This window comes from Aythya fuligula, chromosome 12, assembly GCF_009819795.1.
Source record: "Aythya fuligula isolate bAytFul2 chromosome 12, bAytFul2.pri, whole genome shotgun sequence".
In the NCBI taxonomy this organism is placed as follows: domain Eukaryota; kingdom Metazoa; phylum Chordata; class Aves; order Anseriformes; family Anatidae; genus Aythya; species Aythya fuligula.
In genome coordinates this window covers 8,899,854-8,913,430 of record NC_045570.1, presented here as the reverse complement: position 1 = coordinate 8,913,430, position 13,577 = coordinate 8,899,854, and the positions used below count along the sequence as shown (strand labels likewise).

The 13,577-nt window shown below is 59.7% G+C and overlaps 2 protein-coding genes and 2 non-coding genes across 4 annotated transcripts in view; 3 read left to right on the top strand and 1 right to left on the bottom strand.

Annotated features, from left to right (window-relative positions):
* HYDIN (HYDIN axonemal central pair apparatus protein) overlaps nt 1-611 on the top strand; it is a 111,956-nt gene extending 111,345 nt beyond the window's left edge. The window contains exon 84 of the mRNA XM_032195647.1: nt 123-611. Within this exon, the coding sequence (XP_032051538.1) occupies nt 123-611 (489 nt within the window). The remainder of the gene's footprint in view (nt 1-122) is intronic.
* Nucleotides 612-1,003: 392 nt separating this feature from the next.
* VAC14 (VAC14 component of PIKFYVE complex) overlaps nt 1,004-13,577 on the top strand; it is a 45,750-nt gene continuing 33,176 nt past the window's right edge. Inside the window, exons 1-10 of the mRNA XM_032195906.1 lie at nt 1,004-1,131; nt 3,445-3,595; nt 4,660-4,827; nt 5,485-5,547; nt 6,580-6,687; nt 7,509-7,618; nt 8,559-8,665; nt 8,889-9,023; nt 9,212-9,364; nt 11,109-11,169. Coding sequence (XP_032051797.1) covers nt 1,028-1,131; nt 3,445-3,595; nt 4,660-4,827; nt 5,485-5,547; nt 6,580-6,687; nt 7,509-7,618; nt 8,559-8,665; nt 8,889-9,023; nt 9,212-9,364; nt 11,109-11,169 — 1,160 coding nt within the window. The 5' untranslated portion in view covers nt 1,004-1,027. The remainder of the gene's footprint in view (nt 1,132-3,444; nt 3,596-4,659; nt 4,828-5,484; nt 5,548-6,579; nt 6,688-7,508; nt 7,619-8,558; nt 8,666-8,888; nt 9,024-9,211; nt 9,365-11,108; nt 11,170-13,577) is intronic.
* TRNAG-GCC lies at nt 2,307-2,377 on the bottom strand. Its single transcript has one exon. It is a non-coding gene; the product is annotated as a tRNA-Gly (tRNA).
* Nucleotides 10,339-10,409, top strand: TRNAG-GCC. Its single transcript has one exon. It is a non-coding gene; the product is annotated as a tRNA-Gly (tRNA).

Genomic DNA, 13,577 nt, shown 5'->3' with positions numbered 1-13,577 from the left:
GAAAGGGAAAACGTGATGCAGGGGGGACCCTTGGTTTGTGTTTGTGCCTTGCTGTTCCTGTTCTCATCCCCCAAGCTCTGCTTTTCTGACCCCCTCCCCGTCTCTTCTGCCCCCCCGCACAGACCGACTGCCCCGATTTCCAGACGGAGAAAGCCATCAGCATGCCCCCAGCCGGCGCGGGGGGCTCGGAGGTGTGCGTGGAGGTGACCTACGAGCCCTGCCAGCTGGGCGAGTCCCGGGCCACCCTACGGCTCTCGGGCCCCCCGGGGGGCGACTACAGCATCCCGCTCTTCGGCCTGGCCCTGCCACCCAAACCCCAGGGCCCCTTCCTCGTCAAGGCCGGCGGCAGCACCTCCATCCCCTTCAAGAACGTCTTCCTCCAGCCCACGGCCTTCACCTACAGCGTGGAGAACCCGGCCTTCGCCGTCCGGGCCACCGGGACTTTGCGCCCCAAGAAAACCATCTTCATGGCCGTCTCCTTCGAGGGCAGCCCGGGTGGTGGCAGGACCCCCGTCAGCAGCCGCCTGGTGGTCTCCTGCCCCCGGGCGGCCGGTGTGGGGTCGGGGGTCTCGTGGGTGTACTACCTGCGGGGCCTCCCCACCGACAAGTGACCGGGGGACCTCCGCGGGGATGGAGCTGATTGTGGGGGGCACCGTGGCTAAAGGGGGGTCACAAAAAATTGGGGGGAGGTTTGGGGGGCTTAATGGGGGCGTGGGGGGGTTATAGGGGGGAGTGGGGGGTTATAGGGCATGTTCTCTGTGATGGTTTTGGAATAAAGAGGGCAAAGCACGGAGCGAGAATGGTGATGGAGGCTGGGGGGGTGATGGAGGCTGGGGGGGTGATGGAGGCTGGGGGGGGGTGTTGGTCCTCCAGCCGCCAGGGGGGGGTCCTGAGAGGGCTGGGGGTCACGTGAAGGGTGCCGAGGGTCACGTGAGGGTTGGTGGAGGGTCACGTGAGGGGGGGTGCGGAGCTCGGGGGGGGGGTAGGTAGGGAGGGAGGGGAGGGGGGTAGGGAGGCCGCCGGTGCCATGAACGCGGAGCGGGACCTGGCGCCGCTGGCGCCCAGCGTGGTGCGGGCGCTGAACGACAAGCTGTACGAGAAGAGGAAGGTGGCGGCGCTGGAGATCGAGAAGTGAGCGGCGGGGGGCGGAAAGGGACGGGGGGAGGCACCGGGAGACCCCCCCCGTGGGTACCGGGATCCATCCCGTGGGTACCGGGAGCCCCCCGTGCGCACCGGGATCTCCCCGTGCGCACCCGGAGCCCCGCTCGTCCTGCTCCAGGACCGCGGTTTCCCACTTTGTGCCAACCCCAAATCCGATTTGGGACCTGCTGAACGTCCACCGTGGGAAGGGTGCAAGGGGGAGGAAGCCAAGGGGCAGCCCTTGGGGGGGGTGCCTGGGTTGAGGTCAGCCCAGACCTGCGGTGGAGCAGCACCCACAACCTCAGCGCTATGGAAAGAGGGACTCAGCACCCTGCTGGGGCACCTCCCGGCCCCCTGCCCCATAACGAGGGGGAAGCTCCTGCTCCCTGGCCCCATACATCACCCGTTGGGTGCTTCCCACAACCCCGAGCCCTTTAAACCCCGAGGGGCATAAAGCTGGCGCTGCCCAAGGAAAAACCCCACTGTGCGCCCTAAATCCCAGCGGTAAGGGGCTGCCTCCGAGCTGCTGGAGCTCGGTGCCCGTTCCTCCTGCTGGATGGGGTCTGGGGCTGGGCTGGGACTGGAGTCAGAGCCGTTCGCCTGCAATCAGCAGGTTTTTGGGGGGTTTCGTCTGCCACTGCTAAAAAACTCAGCTCCTGAGCGGAGCACAGTGAGGGGCTTCGTGATGACCCCGAGGAGGAGGAGGACGGCTGCTTTGCTCACAGCAGGGTGAGAAGAACGCTGGCAATAATCATTTTTGGGGAAAAAGAGGTTGTAAATGTCTTTCTGGAATGATTTTCTGCATTACAAAGGGGGTAGTTGGGCAGCGATGCTTGTCTAGGAAGGGGCAATGTGGGATTTCCCAGCCCCTTGGCCCCTGTCTGGCGGCTCCACAGGATTAAAACACGAAGGGTGTCGGAGCAAAATCCTGAGCGTCAGAATTTCCCAAATCCAGTGCAGAAGGAAAATAAAAATAAAAATTAAAAAAAAAAGAAAAGAAAAAGAAAAAAAGAAAGAAAAAGGTATATGGAGTTTGGCACTGGAAATCTTTGTGCCTCCATCAAAGATTAAAGTAAGGATCCTTACTTAGGCTGAGGTGCTGAGGCCCGTGGGGCTGCTCCATGTGCAGAAATCCAAGGGAATAAAAAGGGAAAAAGTTTTTTGGCTGCATTGGCCGGGAATCGAACCCGGGCCTCCCGCGTGGCAGGCGAGAATTCTACCACTGAACCACCAATGCCAGATGTGTGCAGCTGCCCCGCGCCCTGCCCTGAGGGTTTGGTGGGAGCAGCCCCCAGGGGTGGGGGTCACTGAGCCCCCCACCGAAAGCTGGTGCAGGAAGCAGCTCCAGGGAGAAGGGGGTATTTCACGGGGAAGCCCTGTCTGCTCGTCCTTAGATGTGGAGTGGAGTTTTTTAAAAAATCCAAGAGGAACGTCAGCTGAAGCAACGGGTGGCTGGGGAGGTCCCAAATCTCTGTGCTGGGCATACGTCTGGTGGGAAATAATTCTGTGCTGAGCTGTCAGCGTGCTGTGCCATCATCTTGTGCCATGTCGGGGCAAATGACCCTTGTATCCTGCAGGACAGCCAGTGTCCTGGTTGAACGGTGTCCTCGCCGCTTCCTCAAATGGCTCTTGGGTTTGTGGCACTGACCTGGAGCTTGCCAGCCCCTGCTGCCCCAAGCAAGGTGCTTGGGCTTTAGGAGCGTTGTCCCCATAAACCAACAGCCCTCAGTGTGAGCATCGCCTCGGCGTGGCCCCCTCGGGGGACTGCTGAGAGGGGAAGGTGGGGTGGGACCTGCGATGGAAGCCTGAGCAGCAGCCTGAGGCACAGCCCCGTACGGAGCAGAGGACCTGGTGGCTTCTTCTCCGGCCTCTCAGCCCCTTGGGGATGGAAGAAATCTTCCTCCCAGCCAGGTCTGGCATCCAGCCCTTCAAAAGCGCTGCTGTGAGCATGCAGCCCTGGTGAGGGGCCCTTGAGAGCTGATCCTGAGCTGGCTCTGGGCTCTGGTTCCTGGGTTGTGAGCTGCAAACAAGGCTGCAGGCGTGGACATGGGGTGCCTGGAGGGCTGGGGGCAGCAGAAGGGCAGCAAGCTGCTGGTGAACATGAGCAGGAAGAGTTCTGCGCTGCCAGACAAGGGTTTCACTTGTGCTCTCCGCAGACCTTCCCCTTTTTGCTACCTCTTCTTCATGTGCTGTACCCACAGCTCCACATCCCCATTTGTGCCGGCCACGGGGAGCTGAGCCCAAAGGCGTTCACATCAGGCAAAAGCTAAATCTTTTTGCTCTCCTCCTCTCCCCCCCCCCCAGGCTGGTGCGTGAGTTCGTGGCTCAGAACAACACGTCTCAGATCAAGCACGTCATCCAGATCCTGTCGCAGGAGTTCGCGCTCTCCCAGCACCCCCACAGCCGCAAAGGGGGGCTCATCGGCCTGGCCGCCTGCTCCATCGCCCTGGGCAAGGTAAAGGCGAGCGTTTTTTGGCTCCTGCACGCCGCAGAGGGACAGAAACTGCTCCACGTGCTGCGTTAATTAGCCGTAGTGATGGGCTCAGAGCTCCGTCGGGCTCCTCGCTTACACCGCGGGGCTGATTTTGGAAAGGGCCCGCAAGGGAAGGAGTCAGCTTGGAATGTGGCAGGGCACGTGGCAAAGGCAGCACGGAGCTTGGGAGGAGCTGACTGTCCCTGCTAGAAGAGCTGAGAGGTGTAATTTATTTATTCACTTAATCCCCTTCCGATGAGAGTTTTATTCATTTATTCCCTTGTTCATTTAATCCCCTTCTTCTGATCAGCTGAATCGGCTGCTTTGAGGCCTGGCATCTTTGGCATTAGCTGCCTTTAAGCTGACGGCCACGTGGCTCTGGGCAGCGCTCCTGTCTCCATCTTGTTGTTAAAGCCCAGAGCCTCTTCCCAAAACACTCCTCTTTGGGATCTGTCAGCCCCAAAAGGGCCCCGGGGCACAGCCTGGGAGCGTGCCCCGCAGTCAGTGCGTGCTGCTGGGGCAGCCACAGAGGAGTCAGGTTTGGTGGCCTTGAAGGATGCTGATAAGTACCTCAATCTGCTGGTCTGCACCCTGTTGATTTCTTTACTATCTCCTGTGCTGGATGCTCAAGAAACACCAGGCTGGTTCCCCCACGTGGGTTTGTTTTAACAGAAATGAGCCCAGCTCCTGCCTCCACCTGTGTGCCTGCTGTGCTGGTGAACCCCAAAGCCTTTTGGGCATGGGGTGGCCCGGTTACTGGCTGTATTCCCTCAGGGGCAGAGTCAGGTTCTGCCTGGCGTGGCTCCTTCATGCTGCAGCCTGTCCTGCAGCACGTAAAGCTACGAGTGTGCTCCCTGGGAGAGCGAGGCTGCGCCGATCTCTCCTTGGAATGAGAGCCCCAGAGCTGCCTCAGGTAGCAGCCAGCTCCGAGAGCTGTCTGTAGGCAGCCACACACCCCAAATCTGCTGGTTTCTGGGACCCGCGGTGGTGCCACCTCTTCCCTCTCCCTGCGGCGTGCTCCTCAGTAAGCAGCCTCCTGCCCGCAGGACTCCGGGCTCTACCTGAAGGAGCTGATCGAGCCGGTGCTGACGTGCTTCAACGACGCCGACAGTCGGCTGCGGTACTACGCTTGTGAGGCCCTCTACAACATCGTGAAGGTGGCCCGAGGCTCCGTCCTCCCGCACTTCAACGTGCTCTTCGATGGCCTCAGCAAGGTAAGGAGCCTCCTCTAACCCCCACGCGTTTTTCCTTCCTCCACCGGAGAAGTAAAGCCTCCTTCCTAGGCCTCTCCTTCCCTGGGTCAGACAAACCAAGCTGGCCGAGGTCATCTTTTCAGGCAAACTGGTTTGCTTTGACCAGGTGAAGACTGCCCAAACAGTTCCTGCAGCAGCGTGCTGGCCCCGCAGTGTTGTAGATATTGAAGTTCACCATGTTCTCAGTCCTCAGCTCCAGGATGCGTTTTTCTGCTCCTTGTTCAGTGGTGTAAGAAAACGAGGCTGCCAGAGCTGCTGCAGACGAGGTGGCTCTGCAGCACGATGTCTTTTTGGGGGGCTTGCAGGGTCAAAACCACATCAACACATCTGTGTTTGCAGCTTATCACTGCAAACTTGTTTTTTGGTGCCACTTGAGAACGTGGCTGCTGGCACACGGGGAGGTGATGGGTGCCTGGTAACCCCCTTAGAAAGTGTCTGGAGAATTTGTTGGAGCCTGATAAGGAGTCAGAGATAAAGGGATTTGTCCCTGACCATCCCGATAACACCAAAGGAGAGCAGCAGTTCCATGAGTGTGCTGGGAGCTCCACTGCAGAGGCAGGAAAAGACCTGGGACCTGCTGGTGCAATGATTTCTCTTTCTCATTTCTGTTGTTCGCAGCTGGCTGCCGATCCTGACCCGAACGTCAAAAGTGGCTCCGAGCTTCTAGACCGGCTGCTCAAGGTATTTTTCCTCTTCCCGTTGAGGATTTTTCCTCTTCCCAGTGCGGGCACATGGCCACGCTGTGCCTGCGGGTACCTCTGCTGCCCGATGTGTCACAGCGGGGTGCTTGGGACGCCGTGGTCCCCAGAAGCTGGAACCATCCCGGCACAGTTCTGTGGCTTCCCTGAAAGCATTTCTTTCTGTCTCTGGCTGTAGCCCGTTAGATTGAGAGGCTGGAGGCGATCCCAGGCAGCGGGTTTGAGCAGCCGGCAGGTTATTGCAAAATGCAACGTGTGTATTTAGCTCTTGGGAGCCAGGTCTCAGGGGAAGCAAGGATTAGGTCTGAGTAAAGTTGTGTACACACCCCAGGAAGCAGCAGGGCTGCTCCTCTCATTTTCTTGCCTCCTCCCTTGCCTAAATGAATAATGAAGAGCAGAGCTGCTGCTCCTGAGGTGGGGCAGACGTGGTTCCTCTTCCTGCTCTGCGTGCTGGGGAGGTTTTACTTGAGCAGACTTCCCAGTTCCTCTTCTGCTGGGGGAGGCATGCGGCTCCTGCCCTGGTAGCACAGCAGTCAGCAGCCACCTCGCTGCCTCTTCCTGCTGCACGGCTGCAGAGCCGCCGATCGGCCCCGGTGTGAGCACCCAGCCGGGCAGCAAAACCCACCGAGCGTGGAGGAGGAGCTTGAAGGCAAAGCCGCGGGGCTCTCCGGTCGCCGACACACAGGATTACATCAAAGCTGCTCGGCCATGTGTGCAGAACAGCAGCGAGGTGTGAATCAGAAGGGCAAGCCCCTCCTGCTCACATCCCAAGCAGGAGCCTTCCTCTGTGGGTCCAGCTCAGAGTTATTCAGTGCCCGAGGGGAATTCCTGCCCCAGCCCTGAACAAACCATATGAGTCCTCCTCACGAGGACTCCCAAGGTCTCCCGGCTTATCGAGGATTTGAGGTCTTTTCCCCGTCATGTGCCTTAAAAGCAGCTGGCTGGGGGGGACTGCTTGGCCTTGGGGCATGCTCTGGGTGCTCGAGGTCCCTTCTGACACACTTGGGTTCTGCAGGACATCGTGACGGAGAGCAACCAGTTCGACTTGGTGGGCTTCATCCCGCTGCTGCGTGAGAGGATTTACTCCAACAACCAGTACGCCCGGCAGTTCATCATATCCTGGGTAGGTACGCACGGGCTTCGTATGCAGCCTCTGAAACACTGCAGCCCCTCAGCATCCTCTGTCTGGGCAAGCAGCAGGTGGCCGTGGCGATGGGTGAACTCAGGGACCTGAATTTATTTGGGCAGGTTCTGTAAGCCAGCAGAGATTTTCATCTGCTCTTTGAAACGCCACCTCCCTGCCGTGTCGCTGTAGTCACGGGTACGTGATGTGCTTCTGCCAGCCTGGTTCAGAGCTTTGCTCAGCGAGTTAGAAAACACCAAGCACTGCTCGTGTAAATCAATATATTGTGATCCAGAGGCTACAGTCTCCTGAGGGACGCTGCTCCCTTCCTAAAGGAGGGGTTAAGGTACCCCTGCAAACCCAGCGGTGCTGGGGAGATGCTGCTCTCCAGGAGGCACAGATCTCCATGAGCTTTCTCATTTCTGTGCAAGGCAGGAGCTGACACAGTCCACCCAGGGCTTTGGAGGGATGTGTGCCCTTGGGCTCTCTTTCAGCCTCACGATTTGCCGTTCCACATCTGCCTGCATGCACCGTGGCAGTCGTTCCTGCTCCCTGCTGTTACAGAGCTGTGATTGGAAATGCAGCAGTGCTGCAGACTGATCACCCGTCTCCTTTGCTAGCCTGGCTTCTTTCCACAATGGGCAACTCCACACCATCTTCTCATACTTCCCTCCTGGCCCACACGGCAGCCACGCTCCCCTCCTTCCTGCAGCCCAGCTCTGAATGCCTCTGTTCCTCAGCACTGCGCCAGATTTGTGCCGGTGGGGTTAGGTGGCTTCTCCAAAACTCACCCGTCTTTTCTCGCACCTTCCCTGAGCTAGATCCTGGTCTTAGAGTCTGTGCCTGACATCAACCTCTTGGATTACCTGCCAGAAATCCTGGACGGGCTCTTCCAGATCCTGGGAGACAACAGCAAAGAAATACGGAAGATGTGAGTGTGGGGCCTGGCTGGGTGCGGGTCCACGTTCTGCTCCGGGGCCAGCGCATGTCCCTGCCCCGGGCGGGTGCCTCGTCTGCTGTCACCCTTCACCGGCTTAATTCTTGTGTATAACCATAGCCAAACCGCTTGTGCGTGGTGGATCGAAGTGTCCTTGGCCAGGGCCTCACTCCCCCGGGTTGTTTTGGCTGCAGTGGCTGTGGGGGACGTCGTGGTCTGGCTGTGCTGGCTGGGTTTGGCCGTACCTTCCCATCCCCTGAGCACAGCACCCTCGTTCCTTTGTGCTGCCGGGGCTGGGGGTGAGATTTGGGGGTCCGAGGGGCTCAGCAGGGCACGGCACCAGCCCAGCAGCTCCTGGGAGCCAGCGCCACGAGCTCGCTTTTCAGCTCCACTGCCAGGTCTGAAGTCTTGAGGAGCGTTTTGAAGCTCAGGAGCGGCTGGGGGTTCGCAGGGAGATCGGAGGGGCTGTGCAGCAGGAGGACCTGTTTGCTCGGGCATAAATCGGTGGTGAGACAGGCCCGGGTTCATCCCATCACCGGGCCCTACTGGTTCCTCCGTGCTTCTGTGCTTCCCGGCGTGTGCATGTTCTTTGTTCTCGAGTGGGAAGACGTGTGGCACTTCCACTGCCTCCATCGTTGCTGTTGGGGTAAATTGGGACCAAAAACTGAGCGGGCACAGCGGGGTCTGCAGCCCAGCTCTTGCCCTTGCTACAAAGTCTGTGTCTGGAGCTCGTAGGAGAGCGTGGCTCCTTAAAACAAAACAAAAACGGACATTACCCCTGGGGACAGACGTGCTCGGTCCTCTGCTGAGGACCTGGGGCTAGGAGGAAGCAGGGGGGGTGAGCACAAGCACCGTGACACCCGTGTCCCCTCTTGGCACGTGTGTCCAGGCTGCCCTCCGTACCTCCTAACTCACCCACTCTGCCTGCCCGCAGGTGCGAGGTGGCCCTCGGGGAGTTCCTCAAGGAGATCAAGAAGAATCCTCCCAGCGTCAAGTTCGCAGAAATGGCCAATATCCTGGTGATCCACTGCCAGGCCGCGGGTGAGCAGTGCTCAGTGGGTTTGCCTCTTAACCAGCCCTGCTACCACCTCGCACCTTTGCTGTCCGTGCGTGAAACCCTTGCGAAGAGGCGTCTAGACTAGAGTACTGGGTGGAGAAGGGGGCTTGTCAGCTCTGGTTGCACGTGGTCCCTGTCCCGTGGGGTTTGCTGTCTCTGTCTCACCTCTGCTTGTCCTGTTTTTTTGTTTGTTTTTTTTTCCCCCAGACGACCTGATCCAGCTGACAGCCATGTGCTGGATGAGGGAGTTCATCCAGCTGGCTGGCCGGGTGATGCTGCCCTACTCCTCGGGGATCCTGACCGCTGTCCTGCCCTGCCTCTCCTACGACGACCGCAAGAAGAGTATCCTTGTACCTGAGCTGCTCCCGGAGGCAGCCAGGAGCCTCGCCGAGAGCCAGAGCTTGCCCCGGCCGCGTGGACGCGAGGGGCGCTGGGGCTGGGGCCGGGGCTGCGGTGGCTCCTCCGCGCCTGGCCCCCTGCGGCACCGCGCATGCCTGGGACTGCGTGTTCCTTACACTGCCTCCACTCAGACATCAAAGAGGTGGCAAACGTGTGCAACCAGAGCCTGATGAAGCTCGTCATCCCGGAGGACGATGAAATGGATGAGGCCAAGCAGGCGACAGCCCCGCCGGCGGAGCCACCCTCGGAGGAGCCCGTCCCCGAGCCAGAGGCAGCGTCCAGCGGTGAGTCCATGTTCACCTGGGCTGTTAGAAGCGTGGTGAGGGTCTTTAGGATTAGTGCCAGAGTTGATTCGGTTCTTTGGGGCAGGGAACTGCGCTTTCTATGAGCTTTGGAGTCCTGTTTCACCGATGATCCACTGCTGAGACAGACGCGTTTGGTGCTGTCTGCAGAGCGGGTCGCTGATCCAGCCTGGAGCCCCACCAGTGCTGTACTCCCTGGGGAACACCCCCTCACCACGCTCCACTTCGACTTAGCCATTAACTGACCCAAAAAACATCATTTCAGTTAAATGATAGTGTCTTGCTATGTAACACGGGAAGAGCACAGCCCATCTGTCCTGCAGCAGCTGGCTTGAGAGGAGCCACTGTCACCCCAAGGAGAGCTCAGAGCTGTGCTAGTCCTGGAAGACTGCTAACAGAAACCAGAGAGCATCGGCATGTGCATGGAGGGAAGTGTATGTTGCAGAAGGATAAAGAACAGAAAGAATTTTTGGTCCTTCCCAAGCTCACGGTGCTTTTGAGGCCATCACGCTTGCGTTGTCCCAGTGCCAAGATGACCAGAAGGCTACAGCAGAACAGGAAAGACAAAAGGTGACAAGTGTGGTGGGAGGCCTGGAAGAGTACCGAAGGGAGAAAAAAGTAATCTGAGAGGGTTCTGGGGGACTGAGGCCTGCAGGCAGAGCAGCTTTAGCCTGCCAGCATCCCTTCAGCAGGTGCTGTTGTCCCAGGATGGCTTCGTGCTACCTCTGGCACATCGCAGCCCAGGCACACGAAACACACGTAGCATTTAAACAACGTAGGCTGATCTTACTCTTCTGGGGCTGTGTGTTCAGCCCAGGGCTTTTCTATAACATATCCACAGGCAGCTTTTGGACCACCCTGCATGGGAGGGAGCAGGGCAGGGGCAGGGGCAGGGGCTGGAGGCTGCAGCGGGAGGCGCTGGAGGCGATGCGCGCGGGGGCTGAGCAGCGCAGGCAGCATTGGTGGTTCAGTGGTAGAATTCTCGCCTGCCACGCGGGAGGCCCGGGTTCGATTCCCGGCCAATGCAGCAGCTTTTTGGAAGGGATGCAGGGGAAGAGCATAATGCTGCGTTGCAGCAGCCAAACTTTTTTATTTTTTCCCCCTCCCCGAGTTGTCGTGAGACGTTCTTTAGTTAAAATATCGAAGCAGTTACGTTTTGCGTCGATATCTGCTCCTTCGGGTAGACGACGACGCACCTGGAGGCAGGCAGGAGGAGACAGATCTGTGATGCTTTACAGCTGAAATTCCCAGCTCTGCTCCCGCTTTGTGCTGATGTGGCAGTTCTGCTGCGTGTGAGTAGAGGCAGCTGGCACAAGGGGGCATTCAGAGTCAAGCTCATCTTGTCGCGGTGCTTTGTCACCGCGCTTCTAAGCTCCAGTTTCAAATGGTGGCCAGCACAGGCTCGTGGACTTGTGCAGACGTCTGCGCTCTGCTGCACACCTGGAGCTCTAAAATCCCTTGCTGAAGGGTCTCTGGCTGAGCTAAAAGCAGCTTTGGTGGGGCTCGGCCTGTGTGCTTGTTTCCAAGTGGCTCCTCAGAGACCCCTGTCTAGCACGGAGCAGAGGCTGCTCGGGTTGCTTGGCCTCCGTGTGGAGTCACATCAGGGAAAAAGGGATCCCTGGGGGCCCTGGGCCCTGAAATGACGGCTGGTGATGGCTGTGCAGGAGGCCGTGCTGCCCTCCAGCCTCCCGGTCCTGCTCACTGCCTCCTCTCTGTCTGCCCCCAGGCTCTCTGGATGCATCTGGTGACTCCAGCTTGAGCAACACCGGCGTCTTCCCGGCGAGCAGGTAGGGGCTGCTCCTCACAGGCTGACTGGGGGGTGCTGGCAGAGCCGAGGGGAAGCGTGCTGTGGGCTGAAAGCAAGCGGGGCCTCACGGGTCCCAGCGGGATGCACGACAAGGGATGCATCTGCACCAAAACCTCTCATTTCTGGGGTAAATGGAGGGCTTTTGCCACCCTGTAAAGGCAGGAGGCCAGGTGAGGCAGCGAGTCCATGCACTCAGGTTTTTACACCTCTCCTGCGTTCAGTCCCGCCTGGTTGGAGGCTTCAGCTTAAAGAGGAGTGAAGGTGGGGAGGAGTGAACGCTTATTTTGCCTCTTCCACCTTGGCTGCGTGCAGCAGGAGGTCCTCGGTTCCTCCCCGCGCTGCGGGGGGTTGATCTCACACGGAGGCATCGGCCTCGGGTGAACACCAAGCGCCTGAGGCTGGTGGAAGAGCTCAAGGCCCTCGGGGATCCGCGCTGCAGTCCTGGCAGCCCACCACGGCACGGAGCTGTGGGGCCGGCGCTGAGCAGCCCAGCTCCAGCTGCCTGGGGCTGAGGTGTCCTGGCAGCCACTGCCACCAGCCTGTCCCCCGCGTGGCATTTGTAGGGCCCACGTCCCGGGGAGCTGCTTTGTGCCCAGCAAATCGCACGTGCCCTCCCCACATCGCACCTAACTCCTCTCTCCTGCGCGTACCTTCCTTCTCATCCAGCTGTCGGTGAATTCAGTGACACATCCACCCTCTCCCCCAGCTATCCTGCTGCTGCCGCCGTTTCTTTCATCAGAGATCATGATTTCCAGCACCTTCGTTGTGCTCCTGCCTATATTCCCTCTCTGTTGTGGTCCCCGGAATAGGATGTGTTACTCCAGCTGCATCCTGACCTGTGGTACCCGTCGGAGCACATCCCAGAGCTGGTGCCAGCTTCCCAGCTCTGCTCTCTGAACCCCTCCGCTTCCTTCATTTGCCTGCAGACTCTGTTTTGTGGCTGTCGAGTGGTTCTCCCCAGCTTTCCTCGGTCCTGCTGGCCCTGCTCCCTGCCAGCCTCCTGCCTGCTTGGAGCAGGTGCCAAAGTGGGCATACGGGGCTGAAACTGGAAGGGGGAAAGGGAGAAAACGCGAGGCACTGAGTCAAGGGGACACGCGGTAACGGAGTCTCTGTCCTGGAGATCTTGATCTGGGGAAGAGAGGGAGGAAAGGCAGCTCTGAGCTCAGCAGGAGGGATGCTGCTGTGCCCTGTGCTCGGTGGCTGTGGGTGTCCTTGGCTCCTGCCAGCTGCCCCACGCAGTGTAGGAGCTCAGTTTGGAGCAACACAGGCAGGGAAGCATGGAGATGAGATTTTTGGCAAAGCGGCTTGGGTTTGAGCTCCCTGAAGCCTGCTGAGCAGGAGATGCCGGGCTGTGGCACGGGGCACACCTGCCAGGAAGCCTGTTTCACCATCCTGGCTCAGCACGGGGACCTGACAGCTTTTCCCCAGGGCACTCGCTGGGGGGTCTGGCAGGGAGTTGGGGGCTGTATGTGACCGATGGGAGTCTTGGACGCCTGCCTGGTGCTCTGTGTCTCGTTTCCGACTTGGATATTGCTTCTCTGCCCGTCTGCTGGGGCAGCCAGCATCCAGGGGTTCAGGTCTGTAGGAAATCTATCCTGTGGGAACTCGGAGAAGCCAAATTGCACCTCCAGAGCTGCAGGAGCAGAAGCAGAAGGGTGCTTTCACCAGTCCCTCAAGCCTGTGTACCCCAGGCTGCTGGCTGCAGGGCCAGGCGATGCCGGGCAGGCGCAATTCAGAGCCGGGAGCAGGCAGCTGCCCGCGTGCCGAGTGCCCGCTGGGTGTCAAGGCAGCACCACGGGAAACCATTCTGCTGCCCTTCCAGGCCGGGAAGGCTGCAGCCGGAGGAAGCTGCAGCTGCCTTTTAGGATGAAGTCACTCTTTGCTCGTGTTTTTGTCCTCTTCCCCCCCCCTCTCCCCGGTCTCCCCCTGAGAGCAGCGCTGAAGCGTGGCCCCGCGCCAGGCGCCCGGCTCTCACGGCCCCTTCCCCTGCCCTCCCCGCGCAGCCACCAGCCGGCGTGAGGACGGCGAGGCAGCAGCAGGGGAAGGAGGACGACCTCGACCTCGTTCAGCGGGGGCAGAGAGAGGAGCCGTGCAGCTTCACGGCCCGGCGGCCGCGGGCACATCGCGTGGAGATGCGCTGCAGGGAGATGGCGAGGGCTGGATGCTCGGTGGGCGGATGCCGGGCGCATTCCTGTGGCCACAGTGACCCCCCTCTTCTCCTAAAACGTGCTGTCAGCCGTCCAGAAATGCTCCGTGGTGACTGCCAGCTTCGCTTGGAGGGAGCTTCCTGGTGGCATTCGCTTGGAAATCAGGGCTGGGGCTGTGCTGAGGCAGAAGCTGGCTCCCGGGAGAGGCTGGCTTCGGGGCTTCTGGGCAGGCGGGGTCCCT